Source organism: Crinia signifera, chromosome 19, assembly GCF_055691185.1.
Source record: "Crinia signifera chromosome 19, ASM5569118v1, whole genome shotgun sequence".
NCBI lineage: Eukaryota > Metazoa > Chordata > Amphibia > Anura > Myobatrachidae > Crinia > Crinia signifera.
In genome coordinates this window covers 49,617,337-49,620,994 of record NC_139226.1, presented here as the reverse complement: position 1 = coordinate 49,620,994, position 3,658 = coordinate 49,617,337, and the positions used below count along the sequence as shown (strand labels likewise).

Here is a 3,658-nt window from a genome sequence, read left to right as displayed (position 1 = left end):
TAAAGTCCACAATCATAACACAGCAGTATAAACAGTGTATGGGGCAGATGTATTAAGTCTGGAGAAGGGGATAAAGCATACCTCCCAACATGCCCCTCTCCAGGAGAAACAGAATGCTCTATTCGTGGACTTTCCTCTTGATTAATGATTGCCATCATCTGTTGTGGAACACCTTTCTTATCCATTATTAACCTGTTGAAAACAGGTGATGGCAATCATAAAATAAGAGGGAAGTCCAGAAACAGAGCATTCTATCCCTTCTGGAATGGGTCATGTTGGGAGGTATGGATAAAGCAGTGATAAGTGCAAGGTGATAATGCACCGGTCAATAATTATGGATTTGACAGGAGCTGACTGTCTGGTGCCTTATTACCCTGCACTTATCACTGCTTTATCACTTCTTTATCCCTTCTTCAGACTTAGTACATCTGCTCCTATGTACAGTAGCAAGTGTCCCTGTTAGAGTGAAGTGGTCGAGCACACCAAAAAAGAATACACAGATGGGATTTACTGTCCATTCCTCCAACTAGAGTAAGTACCTAAAAGATATCTGTCGAATCTATCTGTTGGGAACAAATATTTGTAAGGTATGAGAGCAAAGAACAATCATCAATCAACTATTTGCTCCCAAACATTGGAAAACAGACAAAAACAATTGTTTCGAGAAATTTGTTATATCAATACAACAGATGTAATGAATGATGAATGACCACTGTCTGTTTTCCAGTGTTTGGGAGGACAAGGTTGATTGTTATATGCCCTCATACATTACCAGATTTTATTCCCACCAGACAGATTGGACAGATATCTTTTAGGTGTGTAACCTATTTAGCCCTCAGCACCAAGCCAGTTGCTAAGACACACCAGGTTATTTACATTTTCAGATGATAAACAAACTCTCTTCTTCTGCACAATATGACCAGCAAGAGAAAACAACCTTTCACAGGGTACTGATTTTGCAGGTGTGGCCAAGTACTTCTGTGCAATAGAGGCCAGCCTGCTGTGTGAGCCTGCATGCTTGGACCACCAACTCTAACGGACAGGACTCTGTACTGATGGTGGGCTCCGCTCTGTATCGACGCACACTGTTCTCAACTGAATCTTCCTCTTGTTCAGAATCAGACTCTGATGAAGCAGCCAATAGGGTTAACTTTTTTATTTGGTGGCTCTGTTGTTGCTTCCACCAGTTTCTCTGCAGCAAACCTCTGTTCCTTGAGTAAGTTGGTGACTTAGGCCCACACCTCACCCCTCTCAGGTCTGGGTATACACTTGAGGTCTTTGAATCTTGGATCCAATGCACTAGCAATCTTCAGATATGCAAGATTGGCATTTCCCTTGCGTGTCTCCAGGTCTGTTATGAATGTAGACTTAAATTTGACCACGTAGGCAGGGTCATCATCTGAGCTCGCCATGACCCGAGAGAGATGGCAAAAAGCAGGTAGAACCACAGAGCACGAAACATACTTTTCCCCTCCCAGAAGTTCCGTCACATACCTGCAACAGTAAAACAAAAATTCAAACCCATTTTGTTGGGTATGGGAGAACGGCACTGACAATTCTCGTGGATACCAATAGTGGCATCCCAGTACTCAGACAGTCCCCAGTAAATATACTAAACCGTCCTACCCTTAACCCTCCCTACAGGATCTTCACCAATGGTATACCGAGAGCCAGCATCGTAACTACATCCCATTCATGCTACATCTTTTACAGACAGTACAGTGAGAAAATTAAATATATGATGTATGTAAAATATACCTGCAGGGCTCCAGCAGCGTTTCCAACCTCTGCAGTTGTTGTAACGCTGTCGCTTTTGTAGTCCTCTCCTTTTCATACAAGTCATGTATTCTTCTTGTGATGGTGCGTCTTGAGGGAGGCTTATATGTGCTGTCATTCGTTGCGATCCTAAGAATGTTCTTGAGACCGACATCTTCCACAATACTAATCGGCCTGCAGCTTGTAGCTATCCACTTCGCTAGGTTATTTGTTAGCTTTTCTTGCTTTTGTTTATCTATACTTCTCCCATATGTTGTATCCAACGTAGTCTGCCGAAGCCTCACTGCACTGTTTGTTTCGTTGGGTGATTTTCTGGAATCAACGCTGTGTATTGCATTTAAATGATACTTTAAACTCAAAGTACTCCGGTGATAAGACAATTCAACGTTGCAGTGTTTACAAACAACTTTGGTTTTATCAACTCTGCCGTCTGGAAGAGATTTAAAATGAAAGTGTCCATGTAATATTTCTGTTCCTTTCTCCATTTAGTCATTTCTGTGAGGGGGGACAGAAAAAGTGAGATAAGACCACTGTATCATATAGAAAAAAAAGTAGACTTTACACCCCAGTTTTGCTGTGCCATTAATAATGATTACTGTCTTGTGAGCAGGGCCCTCCTAATGTTTAACTGTCTGTAAATACCCAGTTTGTTCTATCACTATCTTCATTGTAAAGCACAAAGGAATATGCTGTGCTATATAATATAAACTGTTAATAAATAAAGGGCTTTTAGTAAGCTGCCGCAGGCTACAACTGTCTTTACCCCCTTTCCATACACTAACCTCAGATGATAAAAAGGGACATAAGAGCACTGTTACTGTATCATATAGAAAAAAAAAGTAGACTTTATACCCCAGTTTTCCAGTGACACTGATTAATGATTAATATCTTGCGAGCAGGGCCTTCCTAACGTTTGACTGTCTGAAAATACTAAGTTTGTTCTATCACTATCTTCATTGTAAAGCACAATGGAATATGCTGTGCTATATAATGAACTGTTAATAAATTAAGGGCCCATCTGTAAGCTGCCGCAGGCTACAACTTTAATTACCCCCTTTCCATACCTCAACCTCTGACGATCTCTTGTAGTCTTGCACGATGCTTCCATTGCTGCTGGTCAGTAGTTGGGGAATTGCGCGTCTTGCCGGACAGCCTGCGGTGATGTCACTCTGTCCGTTCTTTAGTACTGCCACTTTATCATTCTACCCAAGTTTGCTGGAATGTTAAGGTAGGGATTGAACACTGACATGCAAACTTATAGACCTGTTTAGAATTGTGTACTCACCCCATCCCCTGTGAAATACAGTACCCACCCTATTACCCCAGCCCTTGTGGCTTGTACCCCTCTGTTATGGGGCTGCAGTAGCATCCTCCCCTGATGTACCCCTCTGGTATGGCATCCACCCCTCTGTTATGGGGTTGCAGTAGCATCCTCCCCTGATGTACCCCTCTGGTATGGCATTAACCCCTCTGTTATGCGGCTGCAGTAACATCCTCCCCTGATGTACCCCTCTGGTATGGCATCCACCCCTCTGTTATGGGGCTGCAGTAACATCCTCCCCTGATGTACCCCTCTGGTATGGCATCCACCCCTCTGTTATGGGGCTGCAGTAACATCCTCCCCTGATGTACCCCTCTGGTATGGCATCCACCCCTCTGTTATGGGGTTGCAGTAGCATCCTCCCCTGATGTACCCCTCTGGTATGGCATCCACCCCTCTGTTATGGGGCTGCAGTAACATCCTCCCCTGATGTACCCCTCTGGTATGGCATCCACCCCTCTGTTATGGGGCTGCAGTAACATCCTCCCCTGATGTACCCCTCTGGTATGGCATCCACCACTCTGTTATGGGGCTGCAGTAGCATCCTCCCCTCATGTACCC

The 3,658-nt window shown here is 43.9% G+C and overlaps 1 protein-coding gene across 1 annotated transcript; it reads right to left on the bottom strand.

Moving 5' to 3' along the window:
- Positions 1-325: 325 nt before the first annotated feature.
- LOC146041835 (uncharacterized) lies at positions 326-2,609 on the bottom strand. Its single transcript, XM_083161719.1, has 2 exons — positions 1,759-2,609; positions 326-1,494 (listed from the first exon to the last, which is right to left on the bottom strand). Exons 1-2 carry the CDS (start codon positions 2,259-2,261, stop codon positions 1,230-1,232), a joined length of 768 nt encoding a protein of 255 aa, XP_083017845.1. The 5' UTR covers positions 2,262-2,609; the 3' UTR covers positions 326-1,229.
- Positions 2,610-3,658: the final 1,049 nt, after the last annotated feature.

Bases quoted from the DNA above. Each gene is read 5' to 3' on its own strand.
- LOC146041835 (XM_083161719.1), bottom strand. From the start codon at position 2,261: ATGGAGAAAGGAACAGAAATATTACATGGACACTTTCATTTTAAATCT. The intron at 1,495-1,758 runs GTATATTTTACA...TTACTGTTGCAG, and splicing joins ACGCTGCTGGAGCCCTGCAG to GTATGTGACGGAACTTCTGG.